At 45.6% G+C, this 18,637-nt stretch overlaps 1 protein-coding gene across 2 annotated transcripts; it reads left to right on the forward strand.

The window, feature by feature from the left end:
* Positions 1–2,789: 2,789 nt before the first annotated feature.
* LOC310955587 (polyhomeotic-like protein 1) lies at positions 2,790–18,324 on the forward strand. 2 transcript variants are annotated; one of them, XM_083925501.1, is made up of 15 exons: positions 2,790–2,928; positions 5,077–5,207; positions 6,928–7,044; positions 7,213–7,284; positions 7,439–7,561; positions 7,789–7,953; positions 8,978–9,059; positions 9,716–10,698; positions 11,429–11,564; positions 11,653–11,825; positions 11,920–12,010; positions 13,012–13,099; positions 13,611–13,812; positions 14,709–14,916; positions 15,770–18,324. In XM_083925501.1, the coding sequence occupies exons 2-15, from the start codon at positions 5,085–5,087 to the stop codon at positions 15,919–15,921; spliced, it is 2,715 nt and encodes a 904-aa protein (XP_083781627.1). In that variant the 5' UTR covers positions 2,790–2,928; positions 5,077–5,084; the 3' UTR covers positions 15,922–18,324. The 2 variants fall into 2 exon arrangements, with proteins under 2 accessions (XP_083781627.1, XP_083781628.1); XM_083925502.1 differs by having other exon boundaries at positions 6,928–7,038.
* The last annotated feature ends 313 nt before the right edge of the window (positions 18,325–18,637 follow it).

Consider the following 18,637-nt stretch of genomic DNA (forward strand, 5'->3'; position numbering starts at 1 on the left):
CCGTCGCCTCAGTACGAGAGGGTTTTCTGGTTGTGTGTGGAGTTTGCATGTTGTCCCCGTGTCTGCGTGGGTTTTCTCCGGGTTCTCCGGTTTCCTCCCACAGTCCAAAGACGTGCAGGTGTTCGGTTCATTGATGACTCTAAATCACCTGTAGGTGTGAATGGTTGTCTGTCTCTGTTCGTCTCTATGTGTCCTGTGATAGACTGGCGTCCTGTCCAGGGTGGACCCCGCCTCACGCCCAATGTCAACTGGGACCGTGACCCTGACAGGGACAAGCGGTTGAAGATGAATGAATGAAGGACCCAGGTGCGCACTAACCGTAACCATCTACTTCCTGCACATATACAAACTCCAAACCCACCTCTCAGTGTACAAAGATAGTATAAGTATTCATTTGTAAATATGTATTTTTTAAAAGAGTAATATTTATATGTTGACCCGCAAGGTCATCAATGTGTTTGGATTATTTTTTCTTTGGGACGCACATGATTTTAGCTGAATATCTCTTTTAATTTGTGGTAAATATCAATAACTCACTTCTTCCTTCTTTCATTATTTCCACGTCCGTCTCATCACTCGCTCAGTCACAGCCGTGTGCTTTTATCTGTGTGCCTGATGTGACTTTTACTCAGAGCTGTTGATGATCACTGACTTTTTGTTATGTTTTCTGGGATTTTCTGTTAAATTCAAATAAACATGGATATAATGAGGTTGCCATGGCGACTTCTGTGCAATGTAAAGAGCCAAAAAGTCAATTTAAAACTTGTTATATATTCACAACTCATTTTTACCCAGCAACAGTCGACTTTCTGTTTCCCCCGAGAGGCAAAAGAGACTTCATCACTTTTACGTCAACAATTGCATCACATACAACTAACAAAACAAATATCTAAATCTGAAATGAACCCTGTGTCACAGACGTGATTCTAACTCATCGACGCGCTTCGGCTGCTGTGATCTCTCCGTTTGGTCCTGATGTGTGTGTGTGTGTGTGTGTGTGTGTGTGTGTGTGTTTTAACTGTGTAAATAAACGTACTTTGAGTGTTTGAGTATCACGTACTGTAAGTCTATTTGTGCCTCTGTGCAGCTCACACACTCACCAACTGTTCTTCTGTGTGTGTGTGTGTGTGTGTGTGTGTGTGTGTGTGTGTGTGTGTGTGTGTGTGTGTGTGTGTGTGTGTGTGTGTGTGTGTGTGTGTGTGTGTGTGTGTGTGTGTGTGTGTGTGTGTGTGTGTGTGTGTGTGTGTGTGTGTGTGTGTGTGTGTGTGTGTGTGCGTGTGCGTGCGTGCGTGTATGCTTGTGTGTGCGTGTGTGTGTGTGTGTGTGAGACTGGAGTCAGGATTAACAGCTCTGGAGTAATATGACGGTTGATTAAGTGGCGATATTGTAGCTTTAGTGGGAATATTCAGGCTTTTTAACATTTCTCTGTGCCACGCCAGTGATGCCCCCCCCCACACACGCACACACACACACACACACACACACACACACACACACACACAGTTTTGTTTCACTTGTGTTTGTATTATTGTGGTATTTGTACATACCAGATATTATGTTGTTCAATAAAATATTCATCATGTAACGAGACAAGGTGTCAGTGTGTGCAGAGATCTGAATTTCAGGTTAAATTAAATTGGATATTTTATTTATTTTATTATTTATTATTGTTATTATAAATAGTAGTATATTATTACTTTTAATTATTATTATTTCTTTATTTTGACATTTTAATTTAAATTAAATGGAGGAACTACAGGTGAGTAGGGTAAAGTTTTTGACTGAAAGATATTAAGACAGGTTTTTTCATTTACAAGTTTTCTAAAAGAATTATGTTTAATATGCAAATTATGCATTATCTCTTGAAATATGTGTTAGAACAGACACATAATGACCACAAAGAGACAAAAAATGATGCAAAACCACCACAAAAAGATGCAAATGACTAAAAAAAGATGCAAATGACTAAAAAAAGATGCAAAACGACCACAAAAAGATGCAAATGACTAAAAAAAGATGCAAAATGACTTTAAATAGATGTAAAACCACCACAAAAAGATGCAAAATGACTTTAAATAGATGCAAAACCACCACAGAAAGATGCAAAATGACTAAAAATAGATGCAAAACCAGCACAAAAAGATGTAAAATGACTAAAAATAGATGCAAAACCACCACAAAAAGATGCAAAATGACTAAAAATAGATGCAAAACCAGCACAAAAAGATGCAAAATGACTAAAAATAGATGCAAAACCAGCACAAAAAGATGCAAAATGACTAAAAATAGATGCAAAACCACCACAAAAAGATGCAAAATGATTTAAAATAGATGCAAAACAATTACAAAGTCATACAAAACAACTATAAATAAACCTAAAATTACCACAACACTTTGTATTCAGGTGTCTTCATACGTAGACAGAATGGGGGCCTCTTTCATGTAAGTGCCCAGGGGCTCGTTGGCTCAGAATACGCCCATGTCCATGTGCTGATGTAACACTGTCCAGTTATGGGACTAATAAAATAATAAAGTTTACACCTTTTTCTTTCTGCAGTGATTTTGATTTTGTATTAAATGTGTGGTTGACATCTGTCACACCCTGGAGAGTCTTTCTCCTGTGGGTTCAGTCCACATGAGAGGCTCGGTCCAAGCTGGGCTCGGTTCGGCCCTGAACGGACCCCCCCCGTCCTGCAGCTACGTCATCCCGTCGCGCCGGAAGAGGCAGAGCAGCGGAGAAAAGGAGGCGTTGCCCTCCACCAGCTCCATCAGCTGCAAATTTATGCAAAACAGTCCGAAGCTGCTGTTTGTGTTTGTGCACAGGAAGAGAGGAGAGAGCCGCGACGAGACGCTCCGCACAGCCGCCCGGAGTCCCTCTGCAGCGGGCAGGAGGCGCAGCAGGAGGCGGGGAAACACGGACCGGGCACGGTAAGAGCCGACCGACCGACCGAGAGCCCCCGTTACCGAGGCGGGCAGCGGCAGCAGCTAACGGGATGCTAGGAGGGGTAGCTCCGGTGATCCGAGGACCGAAACATGGAGGGCAGCAGCAGCTCTGTGTCTGCTTTATTGTGTGTGTGTGTGTGTGTGTGTGTGTGTGTGTGTGTGTGTGTGTGTGTGTGTGTGTGTGTGTGTGTGTGTGTGTGTGTGTGTGTGTGTGTGTGTGTGTGTGTGTGTGTGTGTGTGTGTGTGTGTGTGTGTGTGTGTGTGTGTGTGTGTGTGTGTGTGTGTGTGTGTGTGTGTGTGTGTGTGTGTGTGTGTGTGTGTGTGTGTGTGTGAGTGAGATGCAGGTTTAAATAGGCCAATACTTTTAATCCAGGTGTTAAACAATAATTTTAAAAAAGAATAAAAAATAGTTTCTTGATAGGGCTGCAACTCATAATTATAATACTATTTTCTGATTATTTTCTTTATGAAAAGTCAGAAAATAGTGAAAAATGGCCCAAAACCAAATATATTCTGTTTAATATGAATAATAACAGAGAGAAGCAGGAAAACTCCACATTTGAGAGGCTGAAAGTCGCATTTTCTGTATTTTTTTGCTAAAAAAAAACAAAAAACGACACTTTTCCATCCGATCGATAAGTCCATTAAAGGTTGAATGTGTAGAATGAGCAGAACGGCTCCATCTAGTGTCTCCAGATCGCTGTCGCAACAACAAAAAATAAGTCCAGCAGTGGGGTTGCCAGGTTGGTCAGACCTGCCACAGTAGCTCCAGGAGACCGGAGTCTGTTTGAGCCTGTTTGAACCCGTCCCCTCCAGAAAATCACAGCATCAAAACAAGGATTAGAGGAGTTTGACTGACAGTTAGCGTTAGCAGTTAGCGTTAGCCGTTCCAGCTAAGTGCAGATGAAAGTTATGTTAGCATCCAGGAGCAGCGTAGCCATGTGGGCGTGCGTTTAAATGGCGTTCCTCTCCTTCCTCTCAGTCCATGGAGTGAATGCTCGGCCTATAGTGACTCTGGTTGTTGCCCGTCTCCGCTCACTCAGCTGCTGGGACAAAGAACGCCCCCTTCACTGAGGCTCCCAAGCAGCTGCAGGATTGGCTAACTCCATTTCACCCAGTGCCAGCCTACAGTAGCTGCACCCAACAACAGTCAACCATGGCAACCAGCAACGCCCAACGCTATTGGCTGCTGCCATGGAAACAGAACGGGACAGAAAGTCATTGTGAAACCTGTCAAAAAATGTTTTAAATATTAATTTGGACTGTGTGGAGTTTGCATGTTGTCCCCGTGTCTGCGTGGGTTTTCTCCGGGTTCTCCGGTTTCCTCCCACAGTCCAAAGACGTGCAGGTGTTCGGTTCATTGATGACTCTAAATCACCCGTAGGTGTGAATGGTTGTCTGTCTCTGATTGTCTCTATGTGTCCAGGGTGGACCCCACCTCACACCCGATGTCAGCTGGGATCGGCTCCAGCCCCCCGCGAACCCGACAGGGACAAGCAGTTAACGATGAATGAATGTAATGAATGTACAACGACTCGCTTTGTCCACAACCCAAAGATATTTGAGAGGAAAAAGTCCAAATTCTCTGTTTCCAGCTTCTTAAATGTGAATATTCTCTTGTTTCTTTCGTCCCCTTCAGGCAGGAAACTGAATATTCTTTGAGTTGTGGACAAAAAAAAGACATTTGACGACGTCCTCTTGTGCTTCTGGAAACATTTCATCCTTATTTTCACTTTAACGATCAAACGACTAAATGATTAATAAAGGAAATAATCTGCAGATTAATTAACAATGAAGACGATCGCCCTCATTAACACAGTGTGTGACACAGCTGTCTGTGTTCCTGAGTTCTTACGATGTGATGCAGAAAAAAGGTCAAATTTAAAGACGTTGAACGTGTCGGAAGAAGAAAATCTCAGTCGTCGTCATCGTCACCGGTGTGAAAGTCTTCATCCCAGCGTGAGTGGGACTCGTGCATCAGTCAGGGTTTGACGTGCAGTGATTTAGTGAGTCGCCGCTGCTGCGCCGCCGCCTCGTCTCCGTCAAGAGCGATGTGTGTGTGTAGGCAGCGGTGACGGCCGGTTCTCCATCAGAGGAAGTGAAGTGTGTGTTTGTCTCCTCCTGTCACCTCAGCAGACGCCATGGAGACGGACGGTGAGCAGAAACAGCAGGGGGCCTCCACCAACGGGAGCGCGGCATCCGGGACGAGCTCCCGCCCCTCTCCGATGAATTCCATGTCTCTGTACGAAAGACAGGCGGTGCAGGTAGGTGTGTGTGTGCGTGCGTGTGTGTGTGTGTGTAGCTGTTTACACTTTACAGGCTTTCTTTCTGTCCTGATTGGTGCTGCAAGAGTTTCTCTCTCGACAAAAGTGTCAAAAAAACACGTTTCAAACAATTTCTGCCAAATAATGATCCTTTTTTCTTGTTTTTCAAGGCGGCTTTACGTCGCCTTGAAAAAAGCAAGCCTTTTTTTTAGTTCACACTGAACCAAGCAAGGCGACGTAAAGCCTTTTAGTCGTTTTGTGGTCATTCTATGTCCATTTGTGGTCATTTTACGTCCATTTTTAGTTGTTTTGTGTGTCTTTGTAATTGTTTTACATCTCATAGGTGGTTTTCCATCTGTTTTTAGTGATTTTGCATCTGTTTAGAGTCATATTGCATCTTTTTTGTGGTGTTTTTGCATCAATTTTTAGTCATTTTGCATCTTTTTGTGGTGGTTTTGCATCTGTTTTTAGTCATTTTGCATCTGCTTTTAGTCATTTTACGTGTCTTTTTCGTCATATTTACTCAATGGAAATGTTTTGTGTCTATTTTCAGTCATTTATCATCTCATTGTGGCTGTTTTTGCATGTCAATAGTCATTTTTTGTCTCTTTGTGGTCATTTTTGGTAGTTTCGTGTATACTTGTGTTCATTTAGCATCTCTTTGGGATCATTTTTCAGCAGCAGTCTATGAGTCAGGGCTCCTGACAGTTGTGATTTCACACAGAATGCCTGCGCCTGCGTTTAGTCTTTGTGAACAAATCTGCACCGTTAATCAACCGCTCGAAGCCGACATGACCCACAAACTGCCAACTCTATACACTATAGCTGCACATGTGTCTGTGGAGAAGAGCAGAGGCGGACTGCAGTGTCTGTGTTAGAGAGGGAGAGGGAGAGAGAGAGACGGTGGCCCATTGCATGCAGTGTTTCTTTAAGTTATTAATAACTTAGGACTTTGAACGCTGCTTTTCCTGTTGGCTTTCCTGTTCACACAGACGTGGGCTCAGAGGTGCTGCAGATCTGTCTCTCCCATTTGGTCTCTGTACCTTTCACACTGTGAATACTCTGTGTGTTTAGGCGAGGGGGGGTCTGGTTAGAGCGTGCAGGAGACATGACAAGACGCAGATTACACCGCGGTGATTGAGCCTGTTCGTAGTTTGGTCATAAACAACTGAGCGTTGTTCCTGTTAGATGTTATTGTGTGTGTGTAAGTCGAAGGACAGAAAGTGACTGAAACCGAGGCGAACAAAGAGATTGAGCCACGGCGGAGTTGATGGAGGCTCGGTGTGGTTTTCCCCGGCTCGTGTCACCCTGCACAGCCATCTGTCTTTGTCACCGCGCACACACTAATCCAGCCCGCCGCGCTCGCTTTCATCTCTCAACTTATTACTGTACGAGCCTCTGCTCGTACATCAGGCAGCTGGCAGGAGGCAGAGGCTTTACTCTCAGCCACAGAATCCCTCCCTCCCTCCCTCCCTCCCTCCCTCCCTCTCTGCTTTCTCTGCCCTCCTTTCACTCCGCTTTTCTCATTTTTACTTCCTTTTTCTTTACGTTTTCTCCCACACCTTCTTCTTGTTGTCTGCTGTCATCTTCTCCATCTCTTTCTCTCTCATCATCCTCTCTCTCTCTCTTGTCCTCCTTTCTTCTAATTCTCTCTTATCGCTTTCTCACTTTTCTTTTCCTGCCCCTTGATTGTTTTTTATTTGTCTCCTCCTCCCTGCAGGCCCTGCAGGCGTTACAGAGGCAGCCCAACGCCGCTCAGTACTTCCAGCAGCTGATGCTGCAACAGCAGATCAGCAACGCCCAGCTGCAGAACTTGGCAGCCGTGCAGCAGGTAAAGGTGTGTGCATGTCAGGCCATTTACGATTTTGCCCTAGATATGTCAAACAAAATGTTGACGGAAACGCACTAAAAGTCTCTGAAACTTCGGGTCCAAACGCAGATAAACATCCAACTTTTGAATTTGTTTAGACTAGACTGAAACCTAAAACTCTCCTCTTCCTCTCAGGCCACTCTGGCTGCCAGTCGTCAGTCAAGTCCTTCCAGCAGCAGCTCTTCTCAGACCACCAGCACCGCAGCTGTATGTTCAGTTTTCACGGTTGCTGCTCTCTATCACTTTAAAAGCTTAGAAAACTTCCTCACACATTTTCTCCTAACTGACCTATTGTCTCATGTAATGCATAAAAAACAACATAAATTCTGCACATTGAAGTCCCTCTTTCTTATTTTGTCAGGCCAGCGTAACATCTGGATCCACGACCAGCAGCCGTCCCGTTGGCGCTCCAGCAACGTCAACAATCAGCCAGTCAGTGCTGCTGAGTGGGACGGCGGGGGGCCAGGGCCAAATGTACCTGAGGGTGAGTTTTACCACAACATTGGACGGGTTATCGTGAATCACTGTTAATAGCATGTTTAGCATACAGCGGTAAATAAAGCAGGACGAGGACGTTTTATAGGAGGATTCGTTTTATAGCAGTTTGAGTTGATTAGACGTTTGTCCTCTGTCAGGGTCGCACCGGCGTTCAGATGCTTTTACTGACTCCAGTTTTTCTGTGTCTTTGATGGCCGTCCTGTCCTCCTGCAGGTCAACCGCTCCCTGAGGGCCCCCATCTCCTCACAGCTCATCTTTATGCCCGGCAACACGGCGACCGCTGCCGTGGCAACGGTCACCCAGCAGCCACACGCTCAGCAGCAGCAACAGGAAGTGGCACCGACTTCCTCCTCCAGCAGCCAATCGGATAACGACCAGGTTTGTGTAACGACTGTGTCGATGATTTGACTTTTCCCTTCACTGATTCCCTTTATGCTATGACTATAATGAGAGAGCGGTTTGTGAGTGTGTGGCCTTCGCATATCTCGAGAACCATTCATCCGATCTACTTCACACTTGGAAGGTGTGTTGCTGGGGACCGTGGATGTGTCGTGTTGAAGGGCAGATTTAGGGCGCACTCACATTGTCCGTCCGTACCGTTCCCCGTGCTTTAGGGTACTGGTCCCCCCCTCCCTCTCCCCCTGCGCCCCCAGGCCCGTTTGTACTCACACTACCTGGGCCTCGGAGAATGCTTCTTGCTGCCTATACGTCATCACGCCGTAACACGTCACACGCATTGATGACGTCATGGCGATGCGTGGCTTTGTTTCCAGATCTTTCCGTAGACCTCAGAGTTTTTGTGCGTCTTGTCGACTGTTTTTGAATCTTTTCATCGACCAAATCTGCAGTAAACACTCCACCTCCGCATCACACCAACGTGAACCTTTCACCGCCATTGTTTGAAATGTCCGCGCATGGTCCCTCCTTCTTTTTTCTACGTCCCAACAGGCGCACAGGAAATGACATCAGAGCTGCCGTAGGCCTTGTGCTCGTGCACGTGCGCACGCTCGTGCTCGTACATGTGCAAACGTGCTTTACAAAAGCCCACCTCTCCCAAACGGGCCGTGGACGGCAAGTTTGCCACTCCTAGACGCGGTACGGTTGCACTCACACTGGTCAAACAAACTAGACTTTACCTGTGGAACCTGTTTGGGCACGGTACGGATGGACAGTGTGAGTGCGCCCTTAGTGATTTGAGGGTCAGAGGCAAACACTGTCTTGCTTTACTTTAAACCATTTCTGTGATTGATAATGTTGTTGTTTTTCCTGAAGTTACACTATTAATTATTAGGCTAACAGTCTAACATTACTGCACATCAAAGGGATTGTTTGGCTTCTTTAAAACAGGGTTGTATGAGTGTACTTATCCCCATTTCCCCTTTTCTTAAAACTCTGCCTCCAGGTGCAGAATCTAGCCATGCGAGGAGTGTCCGGTCCCAAAGGCGTTGGCGTTAAGATTGAAGCCCCAGAGAGGAGTGACTCAGGTAGGAAGGGAGAAAAGGAAACTTCAGTGGATGCTGGTTGAAAGAGATGGTTTGAGGTATTTATCCATAGTCCTTGTGTCACGTTGGCACGCCCCCAGTTTGGAAGCTGAAAAATGTATTGCTGTGGACGGGGGCAGCAGCTAAAATAATGCTATGTTAAGAATCCTTTCATCACTTTACTGTATTTTGTTTAAGTTTTGACTGGAGAAACTGAAACTACCCTCTTCAAAGCCACCAGACCCCATTGACAATAACAGCAATTTCACCTCACAGTTCACAGGAGTCTCTGCTCTTCCACTGCCTCCATCTGTTAGTTTGCTTGCCTTTAAAACACTTAAGTCACACATAACACAAACACAGTATCAGATCAAGGCAGTGGCTGTCCAACGACTCCTGTGTTTTGTGTAAAAGTGTAAATTACAGATTTTGTCAGTGGAGTCTGGTCGTAAAGCAGCCCTGTCCACGGCAGTACATTCCTAAGCTTCTGTGTCCGTACTCGTGTCTACTTCTCCAAACTGGGGGCGTGCTGGCCGCCACCTAGGTGACACACTGACTGTGGATAATAATACCTCATGCAACCACACTTCAAAACATCCAAACTATCCCTCAGAGTGTCGTAGATGTTTGTGTGTAATTTGTGTTTACTGTCTTTCCAGCTGCTTACTCTCTGGTCCAGCCGTCCCACCAGTCCAACTCCCAGTCCCCCACTAAGCCAAGCCAGCCACAGCACCATCCGCCCCACATCAAAATCCCCACGTACCCTCAGCCCACCAACCTCAAAGCCCACCTTTCCTCCTCCTCCGGCACCTCCTCCTCCACGTCCTCCACCTCCTCCATCCCGCTCTCCCAGCTTCTGCTTCACGGGACCCGGACTCTCACCACAGGAACCACGGCTCCCACAACCGCACACACTCTGGTCCTCGCGTCCAGCGCAGCATCCCAGGCCCACGGGTATCCCGTTGGCACAGCGGCTATCAAACCGGCGGTAAACGCTCAGACCCTGGTGGTGCAGCCTCTGCAGAAGACCTCGCTCAGTGCAGAGAAATCATGCCACGGCAACGGACCCATCCCCATCCAACCCAAAACTCTGCAGGGGCTCCGCCTGCCCCTCCAGCTGCCTTCAAGGAACCCCCCTCCCATCCTGCCGGCCCCGCCACCCGTCAGCAGCTCCAGTCAGCCCCCGCAGCCGCCACACATCCCAGTCCAGATCGTGGGCGCGAGGCAGAGCACGCTGGGAAACCCCCAGGCTCTCGCTCTGGCGCGGGGCAGCTGCTGCCAGGACGGAGCCGGCGTCCTCAGCAGCTCGTCCAGCCTGCTCACCATGGTGGCGTCCATCGCTTCCAGAGAGGGTGGGGTCGTTGGCAGAGGGGTGGGGTTAAAGGCGCTTCATTCGCCCCAGGAGGCTCCCCCGCTGGCTCAGGTGTCTCAGGTGCATCCGCAAGCCAATCAAAGCTCCAGACAGGGTCAGAATGGATCCCTGGCTTCGAGCCCCGCCTCCTCCCAGGCCCCCGCCGTCTCCACTCCTCCCTCCTCCATGTCTCGCGCCTCCCTCACCCTCCCTCTGGTGACGGAGGAGCAGAGGGGAGCGTCAGCTGGTGTGACCACCAACGGAAACTCATCAGGAAGTCAGACACCACAGGTCAGCGGGTTACTGTTAACTTTCATTTCAGATTTCATACGTTGTCTGACTATTGTCTATTCTGGTGTAATTTCATCCCATGGTCTTTTTCGGCACATTCATCAAATAAGCCGTCGAGACAGTTTTTTTTCATGTATGAACTATTAACGGAGAAATCCAGGAGAGTCACTAACAGCCGGACGTGGCTAACAGTGATTAGCTCGGGGAGGTAAAACAAAGCACCGACAACGTAGTTAGTGAAGCCAGAGTTTATTAAAAGAGTGTTTTAAAGATTTACCTACTGGCCCCTGTACCAGCTCCTCTCATAGTAAAGTCCATTACAGTGGATTACCAAAGTCAATCCCAAAGGAAGGAGCCCATTGGTGCTTTGTTTTGTGTGTAGGGACTCTTCTCATGCTGCTGCAGAGGTTTGCTGTTATTTTCATCAGCATTAGTGGTTAAAAAGGATGAATGCCTTCACCGTACTGCCCCAAGCTAATCACCGTTAGCCACGTCTGGCTGTTAGCGACTCTCCTGGATTCTCCCTTTATAGTTGTTACCTGAAAGAAACTGTCTTGATGGCTGATTTGATGAATGTAAGTGCCAAAAAAGACCATGGGATGATTTTGCGCCGGAATTAGACTTTAACTTTAACTTTAAGAGTGTAATTACAACATTTATAAAAAATGACGAGCTCTTCTTGCGGTGGTTCTGTCGTCTTTCCGTCTGTTTGACCTGATTTTTCTTTCAGGGAAAGCAGCTGACCGGCTCCCTGAAAAGAAAATCAGACTCCAATTCAGCCAATGACGAAGACGGCCCCTCCCCTCCGCGGCTCCAGCCAGTCAGAGATCACGCCCCGGCCCTCCCGACCAATCCCACCGAAGCAGGTGACAACATAGAAACCTCTCCCAGTTTATGAATGTGAGTGTAACACAATATTCATTTTTCACCGCTCCTCTCTCTCCGCCTCACCAGGCTCTGCTGCTCCTGCTCCCGCCGCCGCCGCCTCTCCCTCCCCCGTGCTGTCAGTGTCTCGTGGGGTGTGCCTGGGAGAGAGGGCTCATCCCCCGCAGGCTGTGGTCAAACCCAACGTCCTCACACACCTCATTGAGGGCTTCGTCATCCAGGAAGGGGCAGAGCCTTTCCCTGTGAGTACATGGGATTTGTAGTTTCTAACACCCCCCTCACTGGTCTGCAGGTCACCAACCTTCTCTATTACTGCGTGTTGTGTTTGATTGACAGGTGTGTGGTTCAGTCAAAGACTCGGCTGGTGAGGATTTGACCAATGACAGCCTGGACACTAACCAATCAGAGACAGTTACAACAGCAACAGGTAACAGCCAAACTGCTCTGAGAGCACTGGTGCCTTCCAGACACATTTGAGGGTCGTAAAATGCTTTTCAAGGTCACATAAAAAACAATTTAACGCATCACATGATTAAACTATTGCATGTAAAGGTTCCATATAGTAAACGTGAGATTCCCATGTCTTATTAAAGACTGTGAAAGTATCAAAACACACAAAACTGTGCCTTTAAACGAGCCGTCAGGACTTCCTGTATGTTTGTGAAGTTACAAATATACTATATAAAGGTAGAAAGGGCCGTTACAGTGGCGTTACAGTGGCGTTACAGTGGCGTTACAGTCATGCCCCGGCTGCAATGATAGTGCAGAGAGCGCAGATGCAGAAGACCCAGAAACGCTGACCAATCGGAGCAGACTAGGCTTTTTTAGGAGGGGGTCTTAAAGATTCATGGTCATGGTCTTTTTCAGCCCTTACACACATCAGTGTCATTCATTTCTGTTATTAATGCTTAGTTTCAAGTTGAAACATTGAATTAGTTTGATTGGAAACTGGATATCTTTGCAATGTTTTGGGGTCAGATCAAAAACTAATATTCTGTTTTTTGATGTATTGTTTGATCCATTAATTAAGAGATCAATGCATAGAGAAAATAACTGATTGATTAATGGATAATGTGAATAATGATCAGTTTTCAGCCTTAAATATTGTGTTGCATGGTGAGAAATGTGATGTTTTATGAACATTGAAGCACGGAAAACCCCAAATACAAGTATAAACCTGAAACCGAGCCGGATACAGATCCTCTAAAGCTAAGCTGAAAGCTGACTCTGCAGTTTTGCTCGCCAAATATACTTGACCTTTGTTTGTCTGTAACAGGAACATACAGAGGTTTTAATTTTCCAGCTGTGAAATATCTTTACGGTCTGAAAGCTGTTTTGATGCATTTCCTATCCTGTGCTCACGATTCACCCTTAAACGGTAAAAATGATATATTTACCGTCTGCTCTGTCTTTTTTCCCCTCCCCCAGTGCTGAAGTGTGAGTACTGCAAAAACTTTGCTCCTGCCAGCCAGTTCAGAGGCACCAAAAGGTTCTGCTCCATGACTTGTGCCAAGAGGTACTTCAACATGCATGAAATCTAATATATGCAGCGGCGGCCATCTTGGAAAACAAACACCGCTGCGGAGAAACTGAAGCCTCATCTCTCACATGTTAAAAAGATAAAAACATAAAACAGCTTCTCTCAAAGTGTGTGTGTGCGCTCTCAGGTGGCTACAGCAGTATATTACACAGCATGTATGTGTGTATGTTCTCATGTTTGGATCCTTTCTCTACAAAAATGGCATGTTTACTTACGTCTTGTTTTTCTCTTATTGAATTCGCTCCACATCGAAATGTATTTATGATGTTTTGTATGTTTCACTATGTAAACAATGCACTGTCTGCATTGTTTGATTTTACATTTTCTGCTCCTGCTTTGCATTTGTCCCTTTGCCCACTACGTGTGTATAGATTATATACCGCGTATGGTGCAAAGAGATAAAAATAACTGTATGTGTTGCTCGTCTTGGCTTCAGTACCGTATATATCACTCTTTGTCTACGATACAGTATGTATTGGTTCCCCAGGTACAACGTCAGCTTCAGGCAGCACTTCTGCGTGCGGCAGGGTCAAGGTCAAGATCGAGATCGCGTTCCAGATCGAGATCAAGGCCCGGGTCACCTTTCCAACTCTGACGAGGAGGGAGGAATCGCCAGGCGGAGGGTTCCCCGCAGGACCAGCTCAGAGATAGCCAGTGCCAAGATCGCAGGGAGACCCATACCGGTCAAGGTAAGAGGGAGCCGCACATTTCGTTCATGGTCCTGAAGAAGGATGACTGGAAAATGACTTACTCATGTAGAAAGATCCAGCAATGTGGGGTACACGTGCTAGGTTCCTGCTCAAACCAACTACTTCTGAACCATTTGGAGACTTTAAGGTTTTTTTTTTCACACTGATCGTTGTCATAATCCTGAGATTTCCGACCGCACTTGAAGGCAGCTTAATGTGCTCTGTGCTGGAGTTTGTTGCCGGAAACAGTCAGCTGATACACAAACTCGCAGGCAGTTAAGTTCTTGTGTTTCATAGTTTTTTTAAACTCTCTTGTGGCAGTGACAGAGGCAGCAATGTTCACTGTTGACAGCACGAGACTCTCACACCGCCTCAAAACGCACTGAGACAAGTCTGATAGCTGGTGACATGAGTGCCCACCTCTGCGTGATGCCCGGATTTGTTTCTCCAAAAGTTGGAGTTTCAACTTTTTCCCCACATGCCGCTGCGGTTATTTTTATTTTTCTGAGGCAAAGTGAAACCGGCCTTAGACAGTGAGCTGGCAATATTTGGAGTGGCAATCAGCTCATGGATCCTTATTCATGTTCATGTTAAGCCAGTCGGGCGGTACGGTGGTGTTGTGGTTAGCAGTGTCGCCTCACAGCAAGAGGCTTCCGCCCTTCTGTGTGGCGTTTGCATGTTCTCCCCATGTCTGCGTGGGTTCTCTCCGGCTGGATGTTAAACCAGTCTGCTCCCTAGTGGCTGCAAGCAGGTTCTGCAGGCTTAGGACACTTTTCATTTTTGTTATTTACATTTAAATGTTGCTTTTTACAGCTTTGATATTTATTTCTATATGAATGGAGTCACACACCCTCAGTCAGCGTTTCTCAGTCGTTCCTCTGCCTCTCATCCTACAGTGCCGTTCAGAATCCAGCCATTCAGATGAGGAGTCCAGCGGGGAGGAGGATGAAGACGACCCCATGTCCCTCTCGCCCGCCTCCTCGGCCTCCTGCCACCAGCCGCCGCCTCCGCTCCCCACGGAGAGTTCTGCACCCAGCTGCCTGCCTGCCAGCCCGGGCCAGTGGAGCGTGGAGGACGTGTCTCAGTTTATTTCCTCACTACAAGGTCTGAAGATTTTATACAGATCAAAACGAGTGCATCTATATTTTACATATTGAACGTCATTTGAAACTAAATCTTAAAGGTCCCCTATTTTATTTAAAAAAAAATATAAAGCAGGTAAAAATACTGTGAAAGTCAAAATGCTCATCCACAGACAAATGCACACAACCGTATTCAGAAACTGTGTCTTTAAATGAGTCGTCAGGACTTCCTGTACCGTTGTGATGTCGCAACTGTACAATACACAAATTAATATATATAAATATATACGTAGTTAGACAGTGTCGCTACAGTGCCGGTCATTCGTCGGCTGCATTGAAGGTGCAGAGATGCCAAAAGTGCAGATGCAGAAGACCCAGAAACGCTGACCAATCAGATCAGAGGGGGGGGGTCTTAAATGGAAAGGCGCTAAAACGGAGCATTTCAGACAGAGGGAGAATGCAGGAAAAGTCAGACACAGGATGAGAAAAAGTTTGTGTTTTCCGAACATTAAAATTAAATATGTGACCTTTAAATTCATCTTTTGTCTTTCTTTGTTATTAATGTTTATTTTATGTTGTACTAGTTTCAAATCAACCTTGGATTATTGATGTTTTCATAGGAAACTAAATATCTTCAGGTTTTGGAACATTTTGGGGACAAAACAAGCACAATTATGTTAATTTTCGGATGTATTATCAAATAAACGATCAATGAAAAATATTAGAGAAAATATTTAACAGATATAATGTAAAAATGATTAGTTGGTAGCCCTTCATTTTTGCAGAAATGTTGCATCTGTGTCCCTCCAGCTTTTGTTTTTGTTTCGGTCCTATTTTTCTTTCTCTGCTCACATTCCTCTTCCTCGTGTCCGCAGGCTGCGAGGAGCTCGCCTCCCAGTTCCTGTCGCAGGAGATCGACGGCCAGGCCCTGCTGCTGCTGAAGGAGGAGCACCTCATGTCCACCATGAACATCAAGCTGGGCCCCGCCCTCAAGATCTGCGCCCACATCAACACGCTGAGAGACTGATGTCAGTGTTTCCCATAAATCCACTGTGTTCAATGTCAAGCCCCGGGCATTTACCCCAAACTCCTGTTCAGCGACCCAGTTCAGAAACGAGACTGGCTCCAGAGCAGTCGAGAGTCCCGCAGGGGAATGTGCGAGGTACGAGTCATTTTCAAAACAAAAGCCCAGGCTCTTGAGTCTGCTCTTGATTTCCAAAGGTCGTACTTGAACAGGACGATCGGTGATTCCTTGCAAACCCGTCACGTCTGCGAGTTGCGTAAATACTTAAGATTACCAACAACATTTTGGTGAAGACGCGTGATCTTTAAAATACTATTTCTGCGCCAAACCAGTTCTGCAGTCAGTAATAGTTTTTACCAAATGGTTTCAACTTGCTTTTAAGTCGCCAAGTGTCAGTCTCACGCCTGCAGACAGCAGGCATTAAGGTTTTGAATGTTTTTTTAATATTTTAAAGTTTTTATTTGCACCAGATTTTATGTACAAACATGGCCGCCCTTTACAAACATGGCCGCCCTTTACAAACATGGCCGCCCTTTACAAACATGGCCGCCCTTTACAAACATGGCCGCCCTTTCCACAGACTTCAATCTTGTGTGCTGATCTTACTTCAATTCTTGTTACGTTTCACATTATTAACCAACATTGAACAGACTGTCCATTCATCGTTGTATCATATTGTACAGGAAAAGTATTTTTGACAGTTTTGCCCACTTCTTTGTCTTCAGGATCCCTTTTTCTTGACTTTGAGAACAGTATTGGTTCTCGTCCGGGCGATCCCTTATGACTTTACGACATAATTTCAAGTTTACAGCAAGGCAGTAAAGAAACACGCAGAATGTAATTCAATATTTAAGGTCAGTGGATTTTATTTTCCAGTATTTTAAAGGGAGGCGCTCGGATGATCTATAACTAATGTTATTTATGTAAAAACTGGTACTTTCATCATTTTTAAATGGTGGCACCTTTATTTTGGAAGTAGCCTCTTCCACAGTTAACAGGGTACAGGTAAAGAACAGGGTACGGGCTGCAGGAGCGACGGACCACAGTCCAAGTAAAACTCAAATCCCTTAAGGTGCAGAGAGCATTTCCTATTTCAATGAGGCAGAGATACTGGTGGTACATATTCTCTCATGTGTCTACACTATTTTTACTTACAGAGCACATCAACAGTTGGTAACATGCTTTTCCAAAAACACTTTTCACAGTAAGAGTTTGTCACTCAGCATCTTTCACAGATCCGGTCTTTTTAAGTCTTTTTAACAGAGGATTTATTGTGGACTCGACTCTCGTACTCTGCAGAATCTGTGACTATTTTATTCGGTCAGGATTTTTCAAACGGTTCAACCGGCGGCTCCTGATCAAGACGAACGTTTGTGTACGAGCGAAGGGAAAGGTCACGGGCTTGATTTTGTCAAGTTTAAATAAAGAAAACACGTAATAAATGAAAGTAAGCAGCAAATGTAAGCTGTTAAGTTAAGTATCTTTAAGCCACATTCATAAACAAAGCCAGAAGGTTTGTGAAGGAACATTGTCTGGCAGCCATGTGTGGACCTGCGTTTAGGATGAGAAACATAATGTGTGTGTGTGTGTGTGTGTGTGCGTGTGCGCGCATGTGTGTGTAAATCTTAAACTATACTGTAATAAGTGTAAAGTTTGCCTTTCTATTTAAATGCACATTTGTTTGCTGGACTGCCTTGTTTGAGCTTTTTACCGTAGGACTCTTCTCATGTTATCTCTGTGAACCGTGTGGCCTTTCTCACTCGTCTCTACTGATAGGTTTAGGTGAGGATCGTCTGTTTTCTAACTGCTTTTCATATCATTCCTTGTTTTATATTAGGGCTTTTTTACGATTGTTATTTCAAGCAATGACATCCGTTGCCTTTCCCAGGAAGCGTGACTGAACAGTAGCGACCTTGATCTAAGGAAACTCGCCGTCTTCCTCATAGCTTTGTCACATAGCGCGTAACTACCGACAGTATTTACCCTCCTAGCTAGCTAGCTATCTTTGGCTTCATTGTTAGTGACTGTGGCTATTAACAGTATTTTCTTTCAGAAAGGATTATAATCTCTGGTAGCTGTGTGTTTTTATATTTCAAAGTGTTTAAATCAGCAGATCCCTCGGCATATCGTGAAGACCAAAACAAAAAAAACCCAGTTGCGATGCATTACGAGTGATGGGAGCCACAGTTTCTTAGGGAAACGGTGACTAACGGTGACACGTTCGTTAACAAGCAGACCATTTGTCCATTGAATCCTTGTCCTCCCAAAAAGTAGCACTTTTCTCAACAAACCGACTGTGGATTCGGCACCTTTTGCTCACAAAGAGGCTACTTCAGGATCAAAATGCGTTTGCTCGCAATAATCGGAAAAATTGCTAAAATCTCGGAGGGATTGAGTTTGACGAGGAGACGCTAACGATGCTATCATGCAAATAAATAATCAAGGAACTGTTTTAAAACTGGCGTCTGTGTTTTTATTTTTGTTGTGGAACTAAACAGACACACGAAGGTCACCTCACCCTGAGCGATGGTTCACTCCTGTATCATGGGTTTTAGGGATGCACGGGTTTATCGGCCGATATTCACCCTGTTTACTCCCTTTGTTGTATCAGTTATACACTTTCGTGGTCTGAACATATCAATCAAATTGTTGCCAAGGTAGGTAGGAGTAATTTTGCTGCTCTTAGGAAATGTGGAAGCTATTTAACACCTGCAATTCG

Source organism: Echiichthys vipera (assembly GCF_963691815.1).
Source record: "Echiichthys vipera genome assembly, chromosome: 13".
Lineage (NCBI taxonomy): Eukaryota > Metazoa > Chordata > Actinopteri > Perciformes > Trachinidae > Echiichthys > Echiichthys vipera.